Raw genomic sequence first — 26,986 nt, 5'->3', positions numbered from 1 at the left:
GCGACGATTCTGGATTTCGTGCGTGATTTAACCGGCGCGTTGCTCGCCGCCGTGGGCTGCGGCTAGATTCCGCGGGGCCGGGTGCGGTGGCGGGGTCGCGTCCCCCCCTCTCTCGGAGTCGGGCAATGGGCGGGTCCGCCTCCCCTTCTTAGAACTGTTCCGCGAGCTGCCTTTTTTCTACGAAGTGTCGACGCGCGCAGTTTCTAGGAAAAACCCGGCAGGTGATTAAAATCTCTTTAATAAATAGGGAGGGGAGCGAGGGAGCGAGGGGCCGGGAGAGGGGAGCTGCCCCGGGGGGAGAGGGAGGCCGCCCGGCCGCGATCGCCGCTCTGCTTATTTTATCAATGGGTTGTGACGGGCAGCGGCCGGAAGGTCGCTCGATACATTGTATCCGCGGCTAATGCAACAAAGTGTCAAAAGATTGTAGCGCAGCTGACAGGCCCCCCGGGGAGGGGGACTCGGGTTCGGTGAGGATCCCCCCCCCCTCTCTCCCTCCCCCTGTGTCGGTCTCCTCGCCCCCCGTCCCGTCCCGCTGGTGCCGGGTTTGGCCATTTAGTTGTTGAGTTGTGGAAGTTGGGGACTGAAGGTTCTGCTGGGCTGCGCAGCGACGCTGAGCGGGGAGCTCGGTGTGGGGCCGGTGTACTGGGCGGTGTGGGGCCGGTGTACTGGGCGGTGTGGGGCCGGTGTACTGGGCGGTGTGGGGCCGGTGTACTGGGCGGTGTGGGGCCGGTGTACTGGGCGGTGTGGGGCCGGTGTACTGGGCGGTGTGGGGCCGGTGTACTGGGCGGTGTGGGGCCGGTGTACTGGGCGGTGTGGGGCCGGTGTACTGGGCGGTGTGGGGCCGGTGTACTGGGCGGTGTGGGGCCGGTGTACTGGGCGGTGTGGGGCCGGTGTACTGGGCGGTGTGGGGCCGGTGTACTGGGCGGTGTGGGGCCGGTGTACTGGGCGGTGTGGGGCCGGTGTACTGGGCGGTGTGGGGCCGGTGTACTGGGCGGTGTGGGGCCGGTGTACTGGGCGGTGTGGGGCCGGTGTACTGGGCGGTGTGGGGCCGGGGATTGTGTTGGATTGTCTGGGTTCTGATGGATTGTATTGGGCTGTGTGGGGTCTGGGTTCTGTTGGATTGTATTGGGCTGTGTGGGGTCTGGGTTCTGTTGGGTTGTATTGGGCTGTGTGGGGTCTGGGTTCTGTTGGATTGTATTGGGCTGTGTGGGGTCTGGGTTCTGATGGATTGTATTGGGCTGTGTGGGGTCTGATGGATTGTATTGGGCTGTGTGGGGTCTGGGTTCTGATGGATTGTATTGGGCTGTGTGGGGTCTGGGTTCTGATGGATTGTATTGGGCTGTGTGGGGTCTGGGTTCTGTTGGATTGTATTGGGCTGTGTGGGGTCTGGGTTCTGTTGGATTGTATTGGGCTGTGTGGGGTCTGGGTTCTGATGGATTGTATTGGGCTGTGTGGGGTCTGGGTTGTGTGAAGTTGAGCTGTTATAAAACTGCTGGGTTATATTAGACCCTGCGAGCTGGGAACCCTTGAGTTGTGTGGAACTGAAAACTCAATTTGTGGAGACTACGGGTGTGTTGGGTTAAGCAGCTTGTGTGACTTTGAGTGTTCTGCTATGTTGGGCTGTGTGAGTTGGGGGTCTGTTGGGATATTAGTGTTTTTATGCTGGGTTAAGTTGGTTTCTGAGGGACTGGGTTACGGAGGGGGCACGTCTGATTGCACGGGGCTGTCGATTTTGAATGCGAATCAGTTTTTGGGGGGGGCCTCCTGTTCTCAGCCATGTCCTGCTTGGGGGAGTCCAAAACTAGGGGCCATAAATATAAGATAGTCACTAATAAATCCAGTAGAGAATTCAGGAGAAACTTCTTTACCCAGAGAGTGGTGAGAATGTGGAACTCGCTCCCACACGGAGTAGTTGAGCAGAGATGGGGGCGTGGGGGGCAGATCAAGGGGGAACTCAACGGCCTGTCACCCAAATGCAGATCAACGGAGCAGCCTGAACGATCGGCTTCCGGAATGAGTCAGAATATATTTAGAAACTTTTTGTCTGCAATAAAACCAAAACCAGTTTCACCAACTGGGGGAGGGTTTGTCTGTTTCAGTTCCCAATTGTATATTTCAAGCCAATTTCTTTCCCTCCTAAATAATTTGATAGTTTGCCGCGGTGAATGTGTGATTTGTGTTTTGCTCCGTTTCTGGGGAGGAGGGAGAAGGGTATGAGATTTGAGTTGGTAATTTTCTATGATAAGGGGTAGGAGGGGGAATGCTGGTCTTCTCCTGGAGCATTCCCGGTCTCCCAAACCGCACAGCATGTAACTGAGCCCCGAGGGTCCGGTCTCCTCACCCCTCCCGCTGACTTCCCCCGTCCCCTCTCTCCAGCCCAGGGGAACTGAGGCCAAATTGCAGCAGCGCTACTTTGTCTGAAGTTAACTCCCTCAGTGGAGACCTGGCACAGTCTGGTGGACATGGCCCTGTATTACAGAGGGGGAGGGAGTGGGAGAGGGGGTCCCTGCACATTTACCCCACTCAGGTCATTGGATCACAAAGTTGACAGACATTTTTATGACCTCAGGATGCCCCAAAGCGCTTTTACAGCCAATGAAGTACTTTTTAAAGTGTTGTCACTGTTTTAATGCCGGAAACACGGCAGCCAATTTGTGCACAGCAAGATCCCACAAACAGCAATGTGATAATGACCAGATAATCTGTTTTAGTGATGTTGGTTGAGGGATAAATATCGGCCAGGACACCAGGGAGAACTCCCCTGCTCTTCTTTGAAATAGTGGCCGTGGGACCTTTACATCCACCTGAGAGGGCAGACGGGGCCTCGGTTTAACGTCTCATCCGGAAGACGGCGCCTCCGACAGTGCAGCACTCCCTCGGTACCGGCACTGGGAGTGTCAGCTTGGATTTTGTGCTCAAGTGACAGCACTCAAGTTTTTGTATCTATCATGAAAATATAACTCTGCACACGGCCTCTGTTTCCTTCCCCCACCACCCTCACTCTTTCTCTGGGTGGTGGTGGTGGTTAGATTGTAAAATTAGAAACTATATTTTCCTGCTCTGACTGGTGTGTTTGTGACTCAGGATTATTTGCTGAAAGCTCCTGTGTTTACTGGAATCATGGTCTCCCTCGAGTGTCTGTACTTTTCAGTGACAGATCGTTCTCGAGATATGGTTTTAAAGATGAATCTATGAGTAATTTTAGCAGGGCAACGGCAGAATTACTGGAAAGCGGGGAGGCCGAGATTGGCACAGACTTGCAGCTCCGTTCATTGAGAGAGACATAGACGTACAAACACACAGCAGGGGGGAGCAGAGCTGTGCGTTTGGCACACACTCACTCACTAGCAGTGACAGTGCAGCTTAACAACGTGACCTATTTTTGGTCTCCTGCCCTTAAATAAACAGAGCTCAGTGTGTTTAAAATTGTTTGCACTCTCACTGGCTGCTGATGGTAACGACCCCTCGCTGGAAGGGGAGACGATGTCCTTTTTATATTGAATTACAGTCCCAAGGCAGTCAAGGTGCCAACAACCGCAGTGAGGAGGCAGGGCTAGGGTTGCCAACCCTCCAGGATAGCCCTGGAGTCTCCAGGAATTGAGGATGAATCTCCAGGACACTGCTGTGAGCAAACACCCAGGAGAAAAATCATAGGGGCACAAAAAAGGCGTTTTAAAAATTTTTTTTTCGGACACTTATTTATTAGTTATAAAAGTATTAGAGATGGCGAAGAAAGGCTGTTTGACTGGGTGGGGCGGTTGGAAGCAAGAGGTCATGTGATTAAACCTCTCGGGATATGTCCAACCAGAGTTGGTATCCCCAGGCAGGAGTTACGCAGGTTTCTAATCAATAAATCCCACCCCCACTTTCTTTCGGTCCCTCTTTTACTCACAATGCCTGTACTCCGAGGAAACCAAACCTCCTCAAAACCACAAATGTTTTTTTTTAAATATCAAAGTTGAGACGCTGTTGGCCATTTCCTGGATCGTTCTGAATGAACTAATGAGGGAATTCTGAAAGAAAGAACTTTCTGTTTATACAGTGCTTTTCACCACCTCAGGATGTCCCAAAGTGCTTCACAGCCAGTGAAGTACTTTTTGAAGTGTGGTCACTGTTGTAATGTAGGAAACGCGGCAGCCAATTTGCACACAGCAAGATCCCACAAACAGCAATGTGATGATGACCAGATAATCTGTTTTAGTGATGCTGGTTGAGGGATAAATATTGGCCAGGACACCAGAGAAAATCCCCCTGCTCTTCTTCAAATACTGCCGTGGGATATTTTATGTCCACCTCCAGAGGGCAGACGGGACCTCGGTTCAATGTCTCATCTGAATGACGGCATCTCCGACAGTGCAGCATTCCCTCAGTACCAGCACTGGGAGCGTCGGCCTGGATTATGTGCTCAAGTCTCTGGAGTGGGGCTCGACCTCCTGATTCACAGAACCTGAAGGAGTTTGTGACGTTTTATAGATTTGGTATAGGGCCTGGGTTAAGTTTAAATAAAGTTCTGTAATCCAGTGACATCTGCTATATATGCTCTTGATTCTGCTAATTATACTTAGTGAATCTGCTTTATGGTTTATGGCTGAGACAGGTGATCAGAGTATTATCTGTCTGCCTCGAAGAGATCTGGAGCCACCCCATAGTACGCTCAGTCAGCAAACGTATCCGATTCATTGTTCACACTGGGCATACTACCTCCTAATTACAATGTGCATAGGCCATATGTTTGTTCATGGGACACACGGATTTGTCCTTGTAAATGCTGCTTTAGACCGGGCGTGATGTAAAAGTATCTGGAGAGTGCCCGGGATTGGACAAGGGGACACGGGTTCACACTGGCAAGGCTCATCCAGACTGAATGTCAGAAAGCTCTTCACAAAGATTGATCAACGAATGGGTTGAATTGTGATAGAGAACATTGGAGTCAAAACCTGGGAGTCATTTAAAACAGCAGGTGCCCTGATAGAAGTGAAGGACTGTAGGTTATTTCTGAATGGATTAGTTAAAATGGGATAAATGGTCTTCCTGAGCCAGACCTGAGACTTGAGCACAAAATCGTGGCTGAAACTCCAGTACTGAGGGAGCGCTGCACTGTCGGAGATGCCGTCTTTCAGATGCAATGTTAAACCGAGGCCCCGTCTGCCCTCTCGGGTGGACATAAAAGATCCCACGGCCACTATGTCGAAGAAGAGCAGGGGAGTTCTCCCCGGGGCCAATATTTATCCCTCGACTGATATCACTAAAACAGGTTATCTGGTTATTATCACATTGCTGTTTGTGGGATCTTGCTGTGCTCAAATTGGCTGCCCCGTTTCCTACATTACAACAGTGACCACACTTCAAAAAGTATTTCATTGGCTGTAAAGTGCTTTTGGGACGTCCTGAGGTTGTGAAAGGTGCTATATAAATGCAAGTATTTTCTGACATGCTGTTACTCTCTTGGGTTCTCCCTCCGTGTGTGGAGCAGTCCCTGTGGCTGAAGTTAGAACTTGAATCCCATGGAGGACAAGCTACTGTGAGAGTGTGGACTTTGCTATCGGTGGCATTACGATCAGTGAGCTGTCTGGGACTGGGCAAAGGGAGATGGTGCTGTTTGCTTACAGCAGCGTGTGTTTTCTGGGACTGGGCAAAGGGAGAAGGTGCTGTTTGCTTACAGCAGCGTGTGTTTCTGTCTGAGACTATATATAAACGCTCGCTTCTGGGGAACCAGCCAGTCCCCGAGACAATTGACCAACAGCCAGACAGTCTGAGAGGACCAGCCCTCCAGACAAAAAAAATACCAGACAGGAAGTAAACACAACGCTAGCAGTGATCGCACTGAGTGCCGAGAGCTTGGGGCATCCGCCCTCTGCTGTTCGGAGATTAGAGCTACACAAGATTTCTATCCCCTTCATCACACTGATGGAAATTAAAGTTTGAAGCCGTCGAACCATTCACTTATGCACGTTAAGTATGGTTCAGGAAATGCAATCTTGGAAACCTTTTTTCTTTTTAATGTAACACGTTCTGATGATATGAAAACATATTCAAAAATATAAAGAAAGAACTTAATTAAACAGCACCTTTCACAACCTCTGGACGTCCCAAAGCTCTTCACAGCCCATTAAGCAATTCTTGAAGTGTGGTCACTGTTGTAATGTAGGAAACGCAGCAGCCACTTTGAGCACAGCAAGATCCCACAAACAGCAATGAGATAAAGATCAGATAATCTGATTTTTAGTGATGTTGGTTGAGGGATAAATATTGGCTTGAGAACTCCCCCCTGCTCTTCTTTGAAATTGTGGCCATGGGATCTTTTACGTCCACCTGAGAGGGCAGACGGGGCCTCCTTTTAACGTCTCATCCGAAAGACGGCACCTCTGACAGTGCAGCGTTCCCTCAGTACTGGCACTGGGAGTGTTGGCCTGGATTATGAAGGCCCAAAAATTTGTGGTTTTATAAATAGAGCCATAAAGTACAAGAGTAAAGATGTAATAAATACAATCATTGGTTAGTCTGCAGTTAAAGTACTCTGTGATGTTTTGGGCGTCCCATTATAGAAAGGAGATTAAAGCCATGGAGCGCGTGTAGGGTAAATTCACCAGGATGAGGTGAATCACGAGAAACCAGGACTGTTTCTACTGGACCAGAGAAGGCTAAGAGGAGATTTAATCGAGGTTCATAAAATTAACAAGGATTTTGATAGTGTGAATGGGGAAAGACAATTTCCTCTGGCTGGGGAATCAGTGATAAGGGATCATCAATTTAAAATAGTCACTCTTGGAGCAAGGAAAGCGGTCAGGGGACATTTGTTTACACAGAGGGTTGTTGGAGCATTGAATGCTCTGCTGCAGCCAGTGGGTATGACAGAGACCATTGTACCTTTTTAAAGAAAAATAGCACCGAGCCAGCAGTGATATGATTGGCTGTTTGGCTTCCCCCTGTGCTGTGACCATTTTATGGTTCTATGACCTGGGAGTGTTTGATGGGACAGTGTAGAGGGAGCTTTACTCTGTATCTAACCCTGTACCTGCCCTGGGAGTGTTTGATGGGACAGTGTAGAGGGAGCTTTACTCTGTATCTAACCCGTGCTGTACCTACCCTGGGAGTGTTTGATGGGACAGTGTAGAGGGAGCTTTACTCTGTATCTAACCCGTGCTGTACCTGCCCTGGGAGAGTTTGATGGGACAGTGTAGAGGGAGCTTTACTCTGTATCTAACCCTGTACCTGCCCTGGGAGTGTTTGATGGGACAGTGTAGAGGGAGCTTTACTCTGTATCTAACCCTGTACCTGCCCTGGGAGTGTTTGATGGGACAGTGTAGAGGGAGCTTTACTCTGTATCTAACCCGTGCTGTACCTGTCCTGGGAGTGTTTGATGGGACAGTAGTAGAGGGAGCTTTACTCTGTATCTAACCCGTGCTGTACCTGCCCTGGGAGTGTTTGATGGGACAGTGTAGAGGGAGCTTTACTCTGTATCTAACCCTGTACCTGCCCTGGGAGTGTTTGATGGGACAGTGTAGAGGGAGCTTTACTCTGTATCTAACCCGTGCTGTACCTGTCCTGGGAGTGTTTGATGCCGACACTGGATACCTGTTTCGTTCCTCGGCACTAACCTCCAATTGGTGAGCACAAATGAAACTTTTGAAAGGAAAGCAGCCCGGAGGTGGAATCGTTTGGGAAATATTGGATGAATCTTTGAATTAGCGGGAGTGAGACAGGTCCACTTAAACACGGTGAGATAGATTGAAGGTCGGCACTGGAAACTGAAATCAGTCAGATCTTCATGGGGTTAATGTTAAGCATTGACTGTCTACTGCACTGAGGGTTTGAATTAACCCTCCGTTGGCTGGTGTGATGTGATGGAGACTGGCACAGTGGGAATTGTGTTTGCGATGTTCCTGAGGAGGGGGAAGAGAGGTGGGGGGGTGATTTCAATGCAGGTGAGCTCCACTGACTGAGGGGGGAAAGGACACAAGACTGAGGCTGAACATACTCGCAGCTGCTCCCCCCAGGAGCTGTTGGTCATCTGCTGTGGCCCCCAGCCACCGAGCGCTCTTTGTCTGTGAGGCTAGATAGTCGGTGTTGGTGGGATACTCGACTGATGCGGTCCCTACCCTCCAGACCAGCATCTGCCAGCGTGCCCTTTCCATCCAGCGCACCACTGCCTGAAACGGAGGAATTTTCAGACGGAAAAAGACCAAAGTCCATCCAGTTCTCCGTCTGCCATCGCGCGATACAACGATAATGGAGTTGTTGATTAATCATAGCCATCAATCTCTATCAGTGATCCTACAATAGACCCAGGCACTCGGCGAGGAAAGCCCCCGGTGGTGGGAGAGCTTTGGGAACCAAGGGTCCAAAGTCACCTCTTCGTAGGAACATTAGATGCAGGAGTAGGCCATTCAGCCCTTCGAACCTGCTCCGCCATTCAATTAGATCATGGCTCCCAGGCATGCTGTTTTCCCCCCACCTCCTCCCAGTCCCTCCCGGGCAGGCTGCACTCACCACGTCATGTCTGGAGTTACTGTAACCCAAAATGTTGTTTTCTGAAAGAAATCCATCTAATTTGCTTTCGAGTGAATCAGCACCATCTGGTTCCACCATCTTCCCCGGGGAGTCTGTCCCATCGATTGACCACTCACTCACTGAAAGATCCTTTCTGCCGATTAATTTTGAATTTAGCCCCCCCTACTCTCTCAGGCTGTGTCCTCCAGTCCTCCTGTTCTGGACGAGATGAACTTGGGAACAAATCTCCCGCCGTCCCGGGCAAGGAGTCTGAGTGACCGCCCGCCAAATAAATAAACTAGTGGACGGGTACACAATATAATTAAAAAGGCTAATGGAATGTCGGCCTTTATCTCAAGGGGGCTGGAATACACAGGGGTGGGAGTTATGTTACAGTTTATATAAAGCTCTGGTTAGACCCCGTTTAGAGTAATGAGTTCAGTTCTGGGCACCGCACCTCAGGAAGGATAGATTGGCCTTGGAGGGGGTGCAGCGCAGATTCACCAGAATGATACCGGGGCTAAAAGGGTTAAATTACGAGGACAGGTTGCACAGACTGGGCTTGTATTCCCTCGAGTGTAGAAGATTAAGGGGTGATCTAATCGAGGGGTTTGAGATGATTAAAGGATTTGATAGGGTCGATAGAGAGAAACTATTTCCTCTGGTGGGGGGAGTCCAGAACAAGGGGGCAGAACCTTAAAATTAGAGCCAGGCCGTTCAGGGGTGATGTCAGGAAGCACTTCATCACACAAAGGGGAGTGGGAATCTGGAACACTCTCCCCCAAAAAGCTGTTGAGGCTGGGGGTCAATTGGAAATTTCAAAACTTGAGATTGATAGATTTTTGTTAGGCCAGAGTATTAAGGGTAAACGGAGTAAAGATACAGATCAGCCATGATGTAATTGAATGGCTGAACAGGCTCGAGGGGCTGAATGGCCTCCTCCTGTTCGTAAACAAACATGGTTTAGCTTTGCCAAGGAGGGGCTGGCCATACGCACGTTCTCTCCCAGCTGGGCAGGAAGGCCTCATCAGTTAACGCAGGATGGGATCTGTGTGAGGGTGCCTGTGAGTGGTGGTGTGCTGTGTATTGTTGATGCAGTGACGTGCTCGCACAGCTGCTCGATCTAAGGGTGAGCAGCGTCACTGTATCCTGTGCTTTCCACAATAGCAGGAAGGGCCCGAGACACGATTCAGTGCAGGGAAAACAAACGGTATTCCCTAGGAAAAAAATCCCCCCACACAAACAACGAGCCGAGTGGGATGCCGAGTTCAGTCACTCTGTTGTAATATCTCTCCTCCCTCCCTCCCTCCCCACACGCTACCCCCCACCCCACCCTTGTTACTCTTGTTCTGTCTTGAAGGCACCAATTCGTTGCTGAGGGGGGTGGGGTTCAGGTTCCACAGGCGTCGGCTGCCCTTCAGCGCCTCACCCAGCTGTTCAGCCATGGGTGGCAGCACCCAGTGTGCGCACACATCCACCGGGGGGGGGAGAAAAAATTGTAGGGCTATGGGGCAAGAGCAGAGGGGAGTGGGACTAAATGGATGGCTCTTTCAAAGAGCCAGCATAGGCACGATGGGCCGAATGGCCTCTTTCTGTGCTGTATGATTTGATCGAGGCCTCATGTCACATCTTTCTTCATAGCTCACCCCCTTTTAAACTCGGGTCCATTCTTGTCACTCATCTCTGCACCCTCTCCAGTGCTTGGCCGTGTGATGTAGTGACCAGAACCTGTCCCCCGTGCTGCCTTTTCCCATATTTATTTTCTTTCCCAAGTTGGAGCCTGGATCTTGCTTTGATTGCGGTGACACTTTGTGAATGAGTTTTTTTTTTCCCCGAAGAGCTAAAAATATCCCGTCCCAAGTTCCTTATCAGCGCCATGCGTCAGGGGAGGAAATAGGATGTGATCGTACTGGCTGCTGTCACTTCCCGAGCTGGTATTAAGGGACACTTCCTGGCTGGGTCCAGGACTCGTTCCCCACCCCCTCTCCCTCCACCGCGCACGGATTAGCTGGACGTTAGGACCCTCGGTCGATGAGCTGCTCACGCGCTGCCCTCAGTCACTGCATGGAAGCCTCCGGAATCTCAACCTGGCGACGAGAGCTTCCATCGTTTTGCAACGTCCGAGACTGGATCTCGGAGGGGTGAGTGAGTGTGTTTGGAGGGGTCGGTGACGTTACTGCGTTTAGGAACAGGGTCCAAGGGCTCGTCATCTGTCGACAAATCGGTCCTTTCAGCAGGAAACAGGTTTTAAGTCTCTAACATTTTGTCTGTTGCTATGGAGACTGTGTTCTCTCTTGCAGTCCCATTTTTTTTGTCAATTTTCTCAGCCCTTCGAAGTTGGGAATAGAAAATCTCCCAGTGTCAGTAGTTCCAGGGCAGGTACAGCATGGGTTAGATACAGAGTAAAGCTCCCTGTACACTGTCCCATCAAACACTCCCAGGGCAGGTACAGCACGGATTAGATACAGAGTAAAGCTCCCTCTACACTGTCCCATCAAACACTCCCAGGGCAGGTACAGCACGGGTTAGATACAGAGTAAAGCTCCCTCTACACTGTCCCATCAAACAATCCCAGGGCAGGTACAGCACGGGTTAGATACAGAGTAAAGCTCCCTCTACACTGTCCCATCAAACACTCCCAGGGCAGGTACAGGGTTAGATACAGAGTAAAGCTCCCTCTACACTGTCCCATCAAACACTCCCAGGGCAGGTACAGGGTTAGATACAGAGTAAAGCTCCCTCTACACTGTCCCATCAAACACTCCCAGGGCAGGTACAGGGTTAGATACAGAGTAAAGCTCCCTCTACACTGTCCCATCAAACACTCCCAGGGCAGGTACAGGGTTAGATACAGAGTAAAGCTCCCTCTACACTGTCCCATCAAACACTCCCAGGGCAGGTACAGGGTTAGATACAGAGTAAAGCTCCCTCTACACTGTCCCATCAAACACTCCCAGGGCAGGTACAGGGTTAGATACAGAGTAAAGCTCCCTCTGGTACACTACCTCCTCCTGAATGTGATATTTTTCCATTTCCCACACCAGCCATCCTAAGGTCACTCACATAAGATATCAGTTGGGGCTGAATTAGGGTAAGTTTTGAGCCCATGTCCTCTCTGAGCTGGATTGAAGGTCCCTCAAACTCACTTCACATGGGAAAGTTCGTAGCCAACAGATCAAAACTTTTAACTGATGAATCCTGGTTGTATTTGAGCCCAGATCCCAGAGGTAAAAGGCTGGATTATGACCTAGATAATGGCTTGTCTAATCTCCTCTCGTTAACCAGGAGTCATTGGGCAGTGATCAGGAGCAGGAACGCTGGCTGATTTCCCCTCCCTCTCTAACCCAGGAATCCTGGCTGATTTTCCCCCCCTTTCTAACCCAGGAATCAGGAGCAGGAACCCTGGCTGATTTCCCCTCCCTCTCTAACCCAGGAATCCTGGCTGATTTTCCCCCCCTTTCTAACCCAGGAATCAGGAGCAGGAACCCTGGCTGATTTCCCCTCTCTAACCCAGGAATCAGGAGCAGAAACCCTGGCTGATTTCCCCCCTCTCTAACCCAGGAATCAGGAGCAGGAACCCTGGCTGATATCCCCCCTCTCTAACCCAGGAATCAGGAGCAGGAACCCTGGCTGATTTCCCCTCTCTAACCCAGGAATCAGGATCAGGAACCCTGGCTGATTTCCCCCCTCTCTAACCCAGGAATCAGGAGCAGGAACCCTGGCTGATATCCCCCCTCTCTAACCCGGGAATCAGGAGCAGGAACCCTGGCTGATATCCCCCCTCTCTAACCCAGGAATCTATCCCTGTCTGATATTAGCTGACCTTCCCACCTCTTCCTTTTCCCTTCCTTAGCCCACTGATGCTGAGGCCAGTTATACAGTCACCAGTGTTGCTGTCTGCAGTTGTTTCAGTGGGTTCACGGTGTGATTCACTTAGATTTTGCGTACTGATATTTAAGTGAGAGTCTGATTGCACGGTGCAGTATCACACACTGGTGGTAATGTGCCAGTTTGACAGTCTTCGGGGAGCTGTTTTAAAATAGCGGCTGGAGAAATTCAGCTGAATGCATTAAATGTTCTCAAGGTACCGGAGACAATTTCACCTGTAAATGTTTCCCAGTTCGGTGGATAATAGTTTAAGTGTTAGCGTTGGCTCAGTGGTAGCAAAGTTGCGTTGTGAGTCAGAAACTCGTGGGTTCGAGTCCCACTCCAGAGACTTGAGCCCATAATCAAGGCTGCCACTCCCAGTGCAGTACTGAGGGAGTGCTACACTGTTGGAGGTGCCGTCTTTCGGATGAGATGTTAAACTGAGACCCCTGCTCAAGTGGCTGTTAAAGATCCAACGGCCACTATTCGAAGAAGAGATGGGGAGTTCTCCAGTGGCTTGGCCAACGATTAACCCTCAACCAATACCACCAAGAAAGAGTTTAACTGGTCACTTGCTATTTGCAGGACCTTGTTTTGTGCAAAATGGCTGCCATGTTTACCTACATAAGTGACTGCACTTCAGAAAGTACTTTGGGACGTCCCGAGGAGGTGGAAGACACTGTATCAATGGGAGCTCTTTCCTTCTGTATCTTGCATTTGATCTCCGATTTCCGTGCAGCTGCTGCTGACAGACTCGGGGGGGGGGGGGGGGTTTACTGACCTGCTTGTGCGAAGCTCGTTTTGTGGCGTCTGCCTCGCCCCCTGAGGGGTGAACGGTTGGTTTGGGGGTGTGGGGTTGGCAGTCTCTCGTCTAGCAGTCCCCAGGTGTGAAAGAGATCTGGTATTTTCTTTGAACCTCAGGGTCGGCTCAGAGCCTTGGTCCCCGGGGTGGGGTGGGATGGGATGGTCTGTGTGGTGACACCCTGCCCTCAATAGTCTGTTCTATTCCCAACTCTAGGTGCCTTTTGGATTTGCTGATGTCACCGTGAGTTACTAAGGGAGACCTGGACAAGTAGAAGGAACAGGTGAGCGGAGAAAGAAAGATTTCCATTTCTATCACACCCCTCGTGACCTCAGGACGTCCCAGAGTGCTTCACAGCCAACGAGGCACCTTTTTGAAGTGTAGTCACTGTTGTAATGTAGGAAACGCGGCAGCCAATTTGCGCACAGCAAGATCCCACAGACAGCAGTGTGATTCTGACCGGATAATCTGCTTTTAGTGATGTTGGTTGAGGGGGATATATTGGTCGGGACACCGGGGAGAATTCCCCTGCTCTTCTTCGAAATAGCGGCCATGGGATCTTTTACACCCACCCGAGTGAGCAGACGGGGCCCTCGGTTTAACATCGCATCTGAAAGACGGCACCTTCGACAGTGCAGCACTCCCTCAGTACTGCCACTGGAGTGTCAGCTGGATTAATCGCTCTAGATTGGGCACATTATAACGCCCTGGTGGACGTAAAAGATTCCATGGCACAATTTCAAAGAAGAGTAGGGGAGTTCTCCCTGGTGTCCTGGGCCAATATTTATCCCTCGACCAACATCACTAAAAACAGGTTATCTGGCCATTTATCACATTGGGGGATCTTGCTGTGCGCAAATTGGCTGCTGCGTTTCCTAACTTACAAAAGTTACTACACTTCAAAAAAAAAAAATTCTACATTGGCTGTAAAGTGTTTCGGGATGTCCTGAGGTCATGAAAGGCGCTATATAAATGCAGGTTCTTTCATTTTATTGCCACGGCTCCCCAGGTTGGACCTCTCTCTCCCGTTCCCCCAATGCCCCTCTCCTTTAAGCTGTAGCAGGATTACTGTAAGTGTTTTTGCAGCTGGCCTCGTCCTGCTTCCTGCCACAGGATCTCTGTTGTGAGGTCAGCAGCCGGAGTTTGCAGTGATGCCGGTGATTCCTTCCGTTCCAGCGTTCCGGGATTGCAGAGCGCTGAATTTCCGCAGTCTGGATTTCCAATTAGGGTTTGGGTTGTTTTGAGATCTAAGTGTGGTTTCACCCCAGCGTTCCGCACAACAAAGACGACTAATGACTTTTATGTTTTAATTGATTCTGGGGATGCGGGCGTCGCTGGTGAGGCCGGCATTTATTGCCCATCTCTAGTTGCCCCTTGAGAAGGTGGTGGTGAGCCGCCTTCTTGAACCGCTGCAGTCCGTGTGGTGAAGGTTCTCCCACAGTGCTGTTCGGTGGGGAGTTCCAGGATTTTGACCTAGTGAAGATGACTGGTTGAGTTTTAGAACATAAGAAATGGGAGCAGGAGTTGGCCATTCGGCCCCTCGAGCCTGCTCCACCATTCAATCAGATCATGGCTGATCTTTGACCTTAACTCCACTTTCCCCGATCCCCATATCCTTTGATTCCCTTAGAGTCCAAAAATCCATCAATCTCAGCCTTGAATATACTCAACGACTGAGCATCCACAGCCCTCTGGGGTAGAGAATTCCAAATATTCACAACCCACTGAGTGAAGAAATTCCTCCTCATCTCAGTCCTAAATGACTGACCCCTTTCCTGAGACTGTGCCATCTAGTTCTAGACTCTCCAGGCAGGGGAAACAGCCTCTCAGCATCTACCCTGTCAAGCCCCCTCAGAATCTTATGTTTCAATGAGATCACCTCTCAATCTTCTAAACTCCAGAGTATAGGCCCATTCTGCACAATCTCTCCTCATAGGACAACCCTCTCATCCCAGGAATTAATCTTTCGTTGCACCGCCTCTAAGGCAAGTATATCCTTCCTTAGATAAGGAGACCAAAACTGTACAGAGTACTCCAGGTGAGGTCTCACCAAAGCCCTGTACAATTGCAGCAAGACTTCCTCACTCTTGTACTCCAACCTCCTTGCCAATTAGAAACAGACAATAGGACAGCGCTAACAGTGACCCAGTTACTGTCTACTCTGAATTCAGTCACTCAATTCAAATTATCTGACAATTCAGGTTTTTTTCAACAAAAAATATGAATTACCAGTAGAACCCAGGAGTTCCCCCAATGGCCCAGTGAATAATTGCATCTGTGGTACTGAGCCATAACAGTCAATAAGAGGAGTGAGGCCATTTAGCCCTTCAAGCTTGTTCTGCCATTCATTTAGATCATGGCTAATCTGTTTCCGTTCCAGCACTCGGGCTCTGCTGTGTTCGAATATGTCACTAGCGACCCCATCGGGAGTACTGGGTTCAGTTCTGGGCACCGCACCTCAGGAAGGATATATTGACCTTGGAGGGGGGGCAGCGCAGATTCACCAGAATGATACTGGGGTTAAAAGGGTTAAATTACGAGGACAGGTTGCACAGACTGGACTTGTATTCCCTCGAGTGTAGAAGATTAAGGGGTGATCAAATCGAGGTATTTTAAGATTAAAGGATTTGATAGGGTCGATAGAGAGAAACTATTTCCTCTGGTGGGGGGAGTCCAGAACAAGGGGGGCAGAACCTTAAAATTAGAGCCAGGCCGTTCAGGGGTGATGTCAGGAAGCACTTCTTCACACAAAGGGGAGTGGGAATCTGGAACTCTCTCCCCCAAAAAGCTGGTGAGGCTGGGGGTCAATTGGAAATTTCAAAACTGAGATTGATAGATTTTTGTTGGGTGAGGGGATTAAGGGCGAGGGAACCAAGGCAGTTAAGTAGAGTAAAGATACAGATCAGCCGTGATCTAATTGAATGGCAGAACAGTCTCGAGGGGCCGAATGGCCTCCTGCTGTTCCTACGTCGCTACCAAATCGTTTGGGTCTTTCCTTATGCCCCTGATTTCCCTCCTCTCCCCAGGGATGGGAGGAGCAATGACCCCAGTGACTTGGTCCCTCGGGATGGTTCCACTCTGTGAGTGTGAGTGTGAGTGTGAGTGTGAGTGTGAGTGTGAGTGTGAGTGTGAGTGTGAGTGTGAGTGTGAGTGTGAGTGTGAGTGTGAGACGTTTGCCGGTGTGAAGCGATTTGTTGATGTGTTTTTTTTTCCCCCCTCTCCCCTGTTGACTTTGCTCAGATGAAGATGGGGTCCAAACCGGAGAGCTACGTCAAAGAGTTCACCCGGCACTCGACCGACATGATGCTCAACCTGAACGAGATGAGGAAGCGGGAAATCCTTACAGATGTGAAGGTCCTCGTGGACGGGCAGGAGTTCAAGGCACACAAAGCCGTACTGATCGCTTGCAGGTACGTGAAGGGAGGGCTGGACAGGGACCAGCAATCTGGGCAAGCAAGTGTTCACTACATCAGTGAGCGAGTGGTTAGTCTGTGGAACAGGCTCCCTCGGGAGACGCTGGATTCATTCAAGTGCAAATTAGATTTCTTTTAGTAAATAATATTTTGGGATATGGTATATCAGTAATTTGAGACCTGGCTTGCACCTCCCGTTCACCCATCACCCCCCTGTGCTCGCTGATCTACATTGTCTCCCGGTCCCCCAATGCTTCCAATTAAAAATTCTCATCCTTGTCTTCAAATCCCCCCATGGCCCTCGTCCCCTCCCGATCTCTCTAACCTCCTCCAGCCCCACAACCCTCTGCGCTCCTCCAATCCTAGCCTCTTGCATGTCTCTGATTTTAATCGCTCCACCATTGGCAGCCATGTCTTCAGCTGCTATAGATCCCAAGCTCTGGAATTCCCTCCCTAAACCTCTCCGCCTCTCTCTCCTCCTTTTTAAGATGCTCCTTAAAACCTACCTCTTTGACCGAGCTTTTAGTCACCTGTCCTAATATCTCCTTTGCCTGGGTGTCTAATTTTGTCTGTTGACGCTCTCGTGAAGCCCCTTGGGACGTTTCACTACGTTAAAGGTGCTTTATAAATGCAAGTTCTTAAAAAAGAGGAATAACTTTCTCCACTGGCAGGAGGGTCAATAATCAGAGGACACTGATTTAAGGTAATTGGCCAAAGAACCAGAAGAGGAGATGAGGAGAATTGTTTTTTTACGCAGCGAGTTGTGATGATCTGGAATGCGCTGCCTGAAAGGGCGGTGGAAGCAGATTCAATAATAACTTTCAAAATGAATCAGATAAATACTTGATAAGGAAAAATTTGCAGGGCTATGGGGAAAGAGCAGGGGGAGTGGGACTGATTGGATAGCTCTTTCAAAGAGCCAGCACGGGCACGATGGGCCGAATGGCCTCCTTCTGTGCTTTTTGGGGGGGGGGGGGGGAAAGTGGGGGAAAGCAATAAACTTTGTTTAACGGATGAATTGGGAATTCTAATGACAATCTCTTCCTCCCTCGACAGTGGGTTTTTCTACTCGATCTTTTCCGACCAGACGAAGGGGCACGTAAGCCTGCTGACCCTGCCGTGCGGGATTAGCGCAGGCGGCTTCCGACTGCTGCTGGAATTCATGTACACGTCCTGCCTTCCCCTCGACGCGGGCTCCGTCGCGGAAGTGCTGACGGCCGCCAGTTACCTACAGATGGACCACGTGGCCGAGACTTGCCGCAGCTTCGCCCATTCCAGGTGAGGGGGGGGGCGGGGGGCGCGCCTTCGAGCGCATTTCTGTGCCTGGCGAGGGCGGCCTGCTGCCGGGAGAACTGTCTGGAGGTCAGTCCGGTTTCAAAGGCCACGGAGCTGGGCTCTGGTTCACCTCCCCGCACCCTGCGATGTTACGTGCGACGACCTCCCAGTCTCCAGCAGGAGCACAGAGTGGAAGCCGTACACTCCCCCCGCAGTGAGGGGGGCAACGGGCTGGGAATGGGGAGGTCACCCTGGGACTGCAGCATTGGCACAGATACGGGTGCTAACCCTGGGAGGAGCGTCGTACCCAGGTTTTGGGGAACGGCCCCATTGCTTGTAGTCCCCCTCCCTCGCTGCACGGAATTCCTGCTGGAAAGTTCACGTGTGTACGGATGTCGGGTGAGAGCAGGAGCAAGCCCTGCGATGCCCTTTTCAGTCGAATATCCAGCTGACGCTTGGGTGAGGTACCAGAGGTCAGTCAGCAGCCTTTGGGACCCAAACCCCAGCAAGTGTCAGTCCCTTCGAGGGGGGAGGGGGTTGGGGGATGGGGTGGTGGAAACCCTGAAAGTTCTTCCTTCAGTGCCTTGTGACGGATGCAGTGCCCCTTACGACCATCTCTCCTTCCCATCGTGTCAGCCGTGGCTCAGCGGGTATCACTCGCGCCTCTGAGTCAGACGGTCGAAGCCCCCACTCCAGAGATTTGAGCACAAAATCCAGGCCGACACTCCCAGTGCCGGTACTGAGGGAGCACTGCACCGTCGGAGGGTCAGTACTGAGGGAGCGCTGCACTGTCGGAGGGTCAGTACTGAGGCAGCGCCGCACTGTCGGAGGGTCAGTACTGAGGGAGTGCTGCACTGTCGGAGGGTCAGTACTGAGGGAGCGCTGCACTGTCGGAGGGTCAGTACTGAGGGAGCGCTGCACTGTCGGAGGGTCAGTACTGAGGGAGCGCTGCACCGTCGGAGGGTCAGTACTGAGGGAGCGCTGCACTGTCGGAGGGTCAGTACTGAGGGAGCGCTGCACTGTCGGAGGGTCAGTACTGAGGGAGCGCCGCACTGTCGGAGGGTCAGTACTGAGGGAGCGCTGCACCGTCGGAGGGTCAGTACTGAGGGAGCGCTGCACCGTCGGAGGGTCAGTACTGAGGGAGCGCTGCACCGTCGGAGGGTCAGTACTGAGGGAGCGCTGCACCGTCGGAGGGTCAGTACTGAGGGAGCGCTGCACCGTCGGAGGGTCAGTACTGAGGGAGTGCAGCACTGTCGGAGGTGCCGTCTTTCAGATGAGATGTTAAACCGAGGCCCCGTCTGCCCCTCTCAGGTGGATGTAAAAGATCCCACGGCCATTATTTGGGAGAAGAGCAGGGGAGTTCTCCCCAGTGTCTAATATTTATATCTAATATCAGGCCAATATTTGTCCCTCAATCAACATCTAAAATAGGTGATCTGGTCATTTATCACATTGCTGTTTGTGGGATCTTGCTGTGCGCAAATTGGCTGCCGCGTTTCCTACATTACAACAGTGACTACACTTCACAAAGTACTTCATTGGGAGGTCCTGAGGTGGTGAAAGGCGCTATATAAATGCAAGTTCTCTTGTTCTCCTCTTTCAGCGCTGCACATGTCCACACCTACCTGAAGCCTCTGGCAGCGGACTACACGCCCAGCAGATCGCTGCTCCACTCCCTCGGCTCCGAGAGCAGCATTTTCCCCTTCACCCGGTCCGGGGCCTACCTCCCAAACCGGGCTCCGCACCTGCCGTCCAGCGGGGCGGCGGGAGGCTGCGGCTACTTCCCGGAATCTGCCTTCCGCTTTCCCGACGGATGCGTCGCTCCACGCAAGGCCGTTCAGGAGCGACCCGCGGCGGCGGCACTGATGGTGGTGGTGGAGGGAGGAGGAGGACCGGAGAGCGGCAGGCGGCCGGCGTGCCGCGGATGGCGGGAGGGAGCGGGAGCCGGCGCGTGCGCGCGCCCGGACGCCCGGATGTCGAAGGGCGGGAAGCTGCCGCCGCCGCGGCGCGCGGACGAGGTGAACGGCGGCCCCGAGGTGGAAGGCCCGGGCGACGCCGAGAAGAGCAGCAAACCCCCAGTCATGGCCCCCGACAGCCCCATGCCCTCCGACTGCTGGCCCAACTCGCCGACCGAGTCCAAGAGCGCCGTGCTGAACCGGAGTGATTCCGCCCAGCAGAACGACGGGCCGAAGGGCATCACCGCCATCACCGCGGCCCCCGACCTCGGCCCCAAGTCCTGCAACTGGAAGAAGTACAAGTTCATCGTCCTCAACTCCATGAGCCAGGGCGAGGGGGCCTCGGGCGCCCGCTCCCCTCCCACCCTGTCCTGCTCCCTGGAGCCCCTTTATTGCCGGAGCACAGGCGGCAGCAGCGGGGACGAGAGCTCGACAAACCCGGAGGAAGAAATGGAGGAAGTCGACCCGACTCGGATCAAGGCGGCCAGTCGGTAAGTGAGGAGGGACATTAGGGACAGGAGGAGGCCATTCAGCCCCTCGGGCCGGTTACATTAGGGACAGGAGGAGGCCATTCAGCCCTCGGGCCGGTTACATTAGGGACAGGAGGAGGCCATTCAGCCCCTCGGGCCGGTTACATTAGGGACAGGAGGAGGCCATTCAGCCCCTCGGGCCCGGTTACATTAGGGACAGGAGGAGGCCATTCAGCCCTCGGGCCTGTTACATTAGGGACAGGAGGAGGCCATTCAGCCCCTCGGGCCTGTTACATTAGGGACAGGAGGAGGCCATTCAGCCCCTCGGGCCGGTTACATTAGGGACAGGAGGAGGCCATTCAGCTCCTCGGGCCTGTTACATTAGGGACAGGAGGAGGCCATTCAGCCCCTCGGGCCTGTTACATTAGGGACAGGAGGAGGCCATTCAGCTCCTCGGGCCGGTTACATTAGGGACAGGAGGAGGCCATTCAGCTCCTCGGGCCGGTTACATTAGGGACAGGAGGAGGCCATTCAGCTCCTCGGGCCTGTTACATTAGGGACAGGAGGAGGCCATTCAGCCCCTCGGGCCTGTTACATTAGGGACAGGAGGAGGCCATTCAGCTCCTCGGGCCGGTTACATTAGGGACAGGAGGAGGCCATTCAGCTCCTCGGGCCTGTTATATTAGGCGCAGGAGGAGGCCATTCAGCCCCTCGGGCCGGTTACATAGTGACAGGAGGAGGCCATTCAGCCCCTCGGGCCGGTTACATTAGGGACAGGAGGAGGCCATTCAGCCCCTCGGGCCTGTTCCGCCATTCAATTGGAACATGGCAAACCGAGTCTAATCTACGGAAAACATTCTATTTACTCAGCGAGCAGGGACTCTGTTTAAACAATCAAAGCCGGATTATGTCTCCAGCAAAATGCAGTGAGTGGAGGATAGTTACACAATACAAATTATGATATAAAATCGATCCCAGTCACTTACAGCAGTGGGGTCTCCAGGTGTGATTGACGGGGGAATTTCTCCATTCTGGCTGGGGTTTGTGGTGTCGCTCTGTGGAGCCTTTTAATAAAACCCGTTGATTTTGATTTTTCCCCCCCCCCCCCCCCCCCGTTCAGGTCGTCTTCGAATCCCCGAGAATCCCGCGGTTACACCACCTGCCCGGTGTGCGAGCTGCACTTTGAGCACAACTCCAAACTCTGCCACCATATCCTGGTCTCTCACCCCGGAGAGGAGATCCCGGAATACCATTCGGAATTCTCGGACAGCGGGTCAGGTAAGGGGAACGAGCGGATCAGGAATCACAGGTCGTGACGCCCCTCAGATGCCAAGTAGGATATTTCCCTCTAGCGGCCCCTAGTATCAGCCCTGACCCAGTGGGGAGCTCGTTCTCTCTCTCTCTCTCTCTCTCTCTCTCTCGTCTCGGAGTCAGAAGGTCGTGGGTTCGAGCCCCCACGCCAGAGACTTCAGCACAAAATCCAGGCCGACTCTCCCAGTACTGAGGGAGAGCTCCACGGAGGGGCCACCTTTCGGATGAGATGTTAAACTGAGGCCCCACCGCCCTCTCAGGTGGACGTAAAAGATCCCATGGCCACTATTTCGCAAAGGAGTTCTCCCCAGTGTCCTGGGGCAATATTTTACCCCTCAAACAACACCCCTAAAAAAACAGATTATCTGGTCATTATCACCTTGCTGTTTGTGGGATCTTGCTGTGCGCAAATTGGCTGCTGCGTTTCCTACATTGACCACACTTCAAAAGTACTTCATTGGTTGTACGGCGCTTTTGAACATCCTGAGGTTGTGAAAGGCGCTATATAAATGCAAATTGTCTCTGGCGTCTCCTCCTGATCGGGAATCTCCCTCTCTCGCTAGCCCCAGTGCAGGAGGAGTGGATGAGCCTGGGGATAAATTGCTGTCACACCCACTGGTGAAATATCCTAAAGATGTTCATTACGTGGACTGTTTTGTTGCAGAGAACGGCCTCTTCTCCTGCAGCACCTGTGAGCTGAAGCTCTCAGACGAGGAAGCACTGCAGCGTCACTTTCTGCGGGTTCACAGTGACGATAAACCCTACAAGTGTGACATGTGCCGAGCTGCATTCCGGTACAAGGGGAACCTGGCCAGTCACAAGACCGTTCATACAGGTGGGTCCCAGCCCCTGTGGAAGTGTGCGCGGGTCTGTGGGGGTTCTGGGGAGGGGGGTGGGGGTGCTGGGGAGGGGGAGGGGGGTGGGGGTGCTGGGGAGGGGGAGGGGGGTGGGGGTGCTGGGGAGGGGGAGGGGGGTGGGGGTGCTGGGGAGGGGGAGGGGGGTGGGGGTGCTGGGGAGGGGGAGGGGGGTGGGGGTGCTGGGGAGGGGGAGGGGGGTGGGGGTGCTGGGGAGGGGGAGGGGGGTGGGGGTGCTGGGGAGGGGGAGGGGGGTGGGGGTGCTGGGGAGGGGGAGGGGGGTGGGGGTGCTGGGGAGGGGGAGGGGGGTGGGGGTGCTGGGGAGGGGGGTGGGGGTGCTGGGGAGGGGGAGGGGGGTGGGGGTGCTGGGGAGGGGGAGGGGGGTGGGGGTGCTGGGGAGGGGGAGGGGGGTGGGGGTGCTGGGGAGGGGGGTGGGGGTGCTGGGGAGGGGGGTGGGGGTGCTGGGGAGGGGGAGGGGGGTGCTGGGAGGGGGGGTGGGGGTGCTGGGGCTGGGGAGGGGGGTGCTGGGGAGGGGGGGTGGGATGCTGCGGTCTGAATGGCGGTTGGGGGTGCTGGAGTCTGGATGGGGAGGGGTTGTGGTGCTGGGGTTTGACTTGGGGAGGGGTTGGGGTGCTGAGGGGGGTTGGGGTTTGACTTGGGGAGGGGTTGGGGTGCTGAGGGGGGTTGGGGGGCTGGGGTTGAGTTTGGGAGTGCAGTATGGAGCTTGTGCTCCATCTGGCCCCTCACTCAGTGACACTACGGAGATGGGGGAACTCATCTTATGGCAAATTCGAGGACTGACCATCACGCCCTGGGCTACGCACTGTCCGAACATCGAGGCGGGGAGGTGGGTCCTGTATCCACGTGGAGTGAAGGGGCCCGCTGGTCAGAACGGGAGTTCACCAAATCGCCATGACTGCCGTTTTTGAGCTGAAGCAGGTCAACTTCATTGACCTCCGGGACTGTCCCTTTAAATGGCAGGGCTCAGAGGGCAGACTATTATTGGGAGACTCCCGGAAAAGCCAGGAGGATCCGGAAAGGGCCTGTGACCCTCCCCCCACCCCCCCTCTCCCCCCACCTTCTGTCGGCCTTGTCTAGATGTGCTGATTGGTTGTACAGACTTTGAAACGTTTGGCTGAAGTGGGGGCCGTACTGAAGCCTGTTTGAGGTAGGCCCGTTGCCGTTCGATGGTTGACCTCTGACCCTGGTCGGATTCTGAATGGGGCCAGTGTGGGGGTGTTGAGTGTTGGAACACCAAAGCTCTGGTGTCCCCCCTTCCAGCAACGGGTGACGAAGGAATAAAAATAGTTTCTAAATAATTAACGCGGAGGATCTGCTGTCCCTTTCAGGGGAAAAGCCCTATCGCTGCAACATCTGTGGGGCACAGTTCAACCGACCGGCCAACCTCAAGACACACACCCGAATCCACTCTGGAGAGAAGCCGTACAAGTGTGAGACGTGCGGAGCAAGGTTTGTGCAGGTGAGAGCCTGACGTTTGCTCAGGAACCTGGGGGCAGCAACTTTCGAGAGGGCATAAGGGCAGCAAAGAAAACGGGCCCCCTATCGTGGTCCTAAACTGGCATTGCCACTCTGACCCCGGGGTGAAGTGTGGACTCCACAGGAACACTAACGGCTGTGTATTAAAGGGGGTACTATCTCTGGTGGAGGAGGTGAGTTGGAGAGAGAGGGATGGAGAGGGATGGAGAGAGAGAGAGAGAGAGATGATTGACTCTGCGTTCCATCTCGTTTGGCTGATTAAGGTGGTTGCCCCTCGATGTTTCTCCTAACACTGGAGTATGAAACGCAGCTGAAGAACGAAAGAACTTGCATTTATACAGCACCTGTCACCACCTCAGGCCGTCCCAAAGCGCTTTACAGCCAGTGAAGTACTTTTGACGTGTAGTCACTATTGTAATGTAGGGGACGCGGCAGCCAATTTACGCACAGCAAGATCCCACAAACAGCACTGAGATAAATGACCAGATAATCTGTTTGTTAGTGATGTTGGTTGAGGGATAAATATTGACCAGGAGGAGAACTCCCCGGCTCTTCTTCAAAATAGCACCATGGGATCTTTTATGTCCACCTGAGAGAGGGCAGACGGGGCCTCGGTTTAACGTCTCATCCGAAAGACGGCACCTCCGACAGTGCAGCACTCCCTCCGCACTGGCACTGGGAGTGTCGGCCTGGGTTATGTGCCGTAGTCTCTGGAGTGAGACTTGAACTCACGACCTTCCGCCTCAGAGGCGAGAGAGAGATTGTTACCCACTGAGCCACAGCGACACACTAGGGCAGCAGCTCACTCTTGTATTGGTGCCTTTCCCCTACTCTGGCCTGCCAGTGCACGTGCTGTTGAGTTCCATCTCTCTGTCTCCCGTTCTGCCGCATCCTAACTCGCACCGAGTCCCGTTCACCCATCACCCCCTGTGCTCACTGACCGACATTGGCTCCCGGTCCAGCAACACCTCGATTTTAAAATTCTCATCCTCGTGTTCAAATCCCTCCATGGCCCTCGCCCCCCTCCCTATCTCTGTAACCTCCTCCAGCCCTACAACCCTCCGAGATCTCTGCGCTCCTCCAATTCTGGCCTCTTGCGCATCCCCCGATTTTCTTCACCCCACCATTGGCGGCCGTGCCTTCAGCCGCCTGGGCCCCAAGCTCTGGAATTCCCTCCCTAAACCTCTCCGGCTCTCTCTCCTCCTTTTAAGACGCTCCTTAAAACCTCCCTCTTTGACCAAGCTTTTGGTCACCTGTCCTAATATCTCCTTATGTGGCTCGGTGTCAGATTTTGTCTGATAATCACTCCTGTGAAGCCCCTTCGGACGTTTTACTACATTAAAGGCACTGTATAGATGTACGTTGTTGATTTTTTTTTTTGTCTTGAATACTCTTAGGTCGCTCACCTCCGAGCTCACGTCCTGATCCACACTGGAGAGAAACCGTATCCCTGTGAAACGTGCGGGACACGTTTCCGACACCTTCAGACACTGAAGAGTCACATCCGGATCCACACCGGAGAGAAGCCGTACCATGTAAGGAACGCCAACCCCCTCAAACCGATCTCTTTCCAGCACCTCGCCCCAGGTCATCAAACATCAACAGGTGGGGGCTGGGCCAGACACAGGTCTTCCTGCTCTGGGACCAGGGCTCAAACCCAGCCCCAGACTGGAGGGATTAAAGTCTGCTGACTGTAAGGGGTCCTGTGTGAAATGAGCTGTGGCACTGAATCACGTCTCTAGTATACCCTGATTAGTACTAACCGTTAATCTCACTCTGATCCCCATCACCACTGGGGTGGGAAATGGGGAAAAGCCACACTGGGGCAGTAGGGGGCAGTCTCCTGAGGTTTGGGCTGAAGTACATTGCTGGACAGTGTAGAGGGAGCTTTACTCTGTATCTAACCCTGTACCTGCCCTGGGAGTGTTTGATGGGACAGTGTAGAGGGAGCTTTACTCTGTATCTAATCCGTGCTGTACCTGCCCTGGGAGTGTTTGATGGGACAGTGTAGAGGGAGCTTTACTCTGTATCTAACCCTGTACCTGCCCTGGGAGTGTTTGATGGGACAGTGGAGAGGGAGCTTTACTCTGTATCTAACCCTGTACCTGCCCTGGGAGTGTTTGATGGGACAGTGTAGAGGGAGCTTTACTCTATCTAATCCGTGCTGTACCTGCCCTGGGAGTGTTTGATGGGACAGTGTAGAGGGAGCTTTACTCTGTATCTAACCCTGTACCTGCCCTGGGAGTGTTTGATGGGACAGTGTAGAGGGAGCTTTACTCTGTATCTAATCCGTGCTGTACCTGCCCTGGGAGTGTTTGATGGGACAGTGTAGAGGGAGCTTTACTCTGTATCTAACCCTGTACCTGCCCTGGGAGTGTTTGATGGGACAGTGTAGAGGGAGCTTTACTCTGTATCTAACCCGTGCTGTACCTGCCCTGGGAGTGTTTGATGGGACAGTGTAGAGGGAGCTTTACTCTGTATCTAACCCGTGCTGTACCTGCCCTGGGAGTGTTTGATGGGACAGTGTAGAGGGAGCTTTACTCTGTATCTAACCCTGTACCTGCCCTGGGAGTGTTTGATGGGACAGTGTAGAGGGAGCTTTACTCTGTATCTAACCCGTGCTGTACCTGCCCTGGGAGTGTTTGATGGGACAGTGTAGAGGGAGATGTACCAGTGTGGTTGCATAATCTGTACTGTTGTTTTTACAGTGTGAAAAATGCGACCTGCATTTCAGGCACAAGAGCCAGCTGCGTCTGCACCTGCGACAGAAACACGGTGCCATTACCAACACCAAGATCCGCTACAAGGTGATCCCTGAGCTGTACGTGAGTGGGATGCAGGCCTGCTAGTGCAGGGACGCTGAGAGCTGAGCTCGGGGAGCTTGGGCTGCAAAATACTTCGACAAGAGACTTAAATATCTTTCACTCGACAGCATTTGTCATTCAGACTGTTCCTGACTCGACTGCACGATTCCCATCCTGAGGGAACCAAACCTCAACATCCCAGCTGGAAAAGGGAGGGATGGGGGTGCTGGGGACAGAGCTCGGGGGAG

The 26,986-nt window shown here is 53.0% G+C and overlaps 1 protein-coding gene across 3 annotated transcripts; it reads left to right on the top strand.

Annotated features, from left to right (window-relative positions):
* The first annotated feature begins 171 nt into the window (after positions 1-171).
* On the top strand, positions 172-26,938 carry LOC137302195 (B-cell CLL/lymphoma 6 member B protein-like). Of its 3 annotated transcripts, none has more exons than XM_067971856.1 (10): positions 172-221; positions 13,376-13,442; positions 16,400-16,569; positions 17,629-17,850; positions 19,451-20,293; positions 21,393-21,550; positions 22,248-22,418; positions 23,787-23,917; positions 25,332-25,469; positions 26,643-26,938. In XM_067971856.1, the coding sequence occupies exons 3-10, from the start codon at positions 16,400-16,402 to the stop codon at positions 26,781-26,783; spliced, it is 1,974 nt and encodes a 657-aa protein (XP_067827957.1). In that variant the 5' UTR covers positions 172-221; positions 13,376-13,442; the 3' UTR covers positions 26,784-26,938. The 3 variants fall into 3 exon arrangements, with proteins under 3 accessions (XP_067827957.1, XP_067827956.1, XP_067827958.1); XM_067971855.1 differs by lacking the exon at positions 172-221 and adding an exon at positions 10,464-10,631; XM_067971857.1 differs by lacking the exons at positions 172-221; positions 13,376-13,442 and adding an exon at positions 10,464-10,631.
* The last annotated feature ends 48 nt before the right edge of the window (positions 26,939-26,986 follow it).

This window comes from Heptranchias perlo, chromosome 35, assembly GCF_035084215.1.
Source record: "Heptranchias perlo isolate sHepPer1 chromosome 35, sHepPer1.hap1, whole genome shotgun sequence".
Lineage (NCBI taxonomy): Eukaryota > Metazoa > Chordata > Chondrichthyes > Hexanchiformes > Hexanchidae > Heptranchias > Heptranchias perlo.
This window is presented reverse-complemented; position numbering and strand designations above follow the sequence as displayed.

Bases quoted from the DNA above. Each gene is read 5' to 3' on its own strand.
- LOC137302195 (XM_067971856.1), top strand. From the start codon at position 16,400: ATGAAGATGGGGTCCAAACCGGAGAGCTACGTCAAAGAGTTCACCCGG. The intron at 21,551-22,247 runs GTAAGGGGAACG...GTTTTGTTGCAG, and splicing joins ATTCTCGGACAGCGGGTCAG to AGAACGGCCTCTTCTCCTGC. The intron at 22,419-23,786 runs GTGGGTCCCAGC...TGTCCCTTTCAG, and splicing joins TCACAAGACCGTTCATACAG to GGGAAAAGCCCTATCGCTGC.